An 832-nucleotide genomic window follows, 5' to 3' on the forward strand; every position below is an offset into this window, starting at 1 on the left:
TGGTCAAGGTGTGTCGTACTCGCCTGGCATGCTGATGGTACTGCAGAACCGCAAGTGTACGGCTGTGTATTGCCATTCGTTAGTCTATGGTTCCTTCGCTTTCATTTCACCGCGGGCCGCTGAGCGGGATCTGGAAGATTCCGCAGATCAATCTCCAACTACAGTTGTATTCGTTGGGGAAGCCGGCAGGGCTGCGTCTCCCTTAGTTGGCTGTAACTCCACAAACATGCAACTGTCAACCTCAAAGCACTTGTGCACTGGAAACTCGGATGTATTTCGTAATTCCTACCTGCCATCTAGGGGCGGCGCCGCTGCTGTGGCCCCTATCCTCTCCTGTTTCCCTCCCTGCGGCCCTCCTCATTAATCGCTGTTCCTATTAAGAGGATGGCCTCCCGTCTTTTCGCCACAACGACATCTCCCGGCTGGGTCACCAGCTCCTTGGATCCGCCGCCCTCCGTGCTCTTGTGCACTTTGCGCCGCTTACATACACCACGTTTTACCCCTACCCCAACCAATTCCCCCGGGCGCCGGCCCCCTCGGGGTCACCCCTCCCTCCCTTCGCCAGTGGCTCGTCTTATCCCCCCTCCCGTGTGTGTGTGTGTATTCGTTTATGCCTTCAGCTGCCGGACGACGTGTCCGACGAGGGGGGTCTGCTAGCGGGAGACATCCTGTCCACCGCCTTCTTTTGTGCGGAGCGGGGCGAAGTGGGTGAAGGCGCCACTGCGGTGGTGCTGGGCTGCGGGCCCGTGGGGCTGCTCTGCGTCATGGCCGCCAAGAAGCTGGGGGCGAACACGGTGAGGCAGGCGGTGGCGGTGACCGTGGCGGTGTCTGC

General features: G+C 60.3%; 1 protein-coding gene across 1 annotated transcript in view; it reads left to right on the forward strand.

The window, feature by feature from the left end:
• The window catches only part of VOLCADRAFT_90474 (uncharacterized protein), a gene marked incomplete at both ends in the record, with an annotated part of 9487 nt that overhangs the window by 4807 nt on the left and 3848 nt on the right, over positions 1 to 832 (forward strand). Inside the window, one exon of the mRNA XM_002949992.1 lies at positions 621 to 794. Coding sequence (XP_002950038.1) covers positions 621 to 794 — 174 coding nt within the window. The remainder of the gene's footprint in view (positions 1 to 620; positions 795 to 832) is intronic.

Source organism: Volvox carteri (genome assembly GCF_000143455.1).
Source record: "Volvox carteri f. nagariensis unplaced genomic scaffold VOLCAscaffold_17, whole genome shotgun sequence".
Taxonomy (NCBI): Eukaryota; Viridiplantae; Chlorophyta; class Chlorophyceae; order Chlamydomonadales; family Volvocaceae; genus Volvox; species Volvox carteri.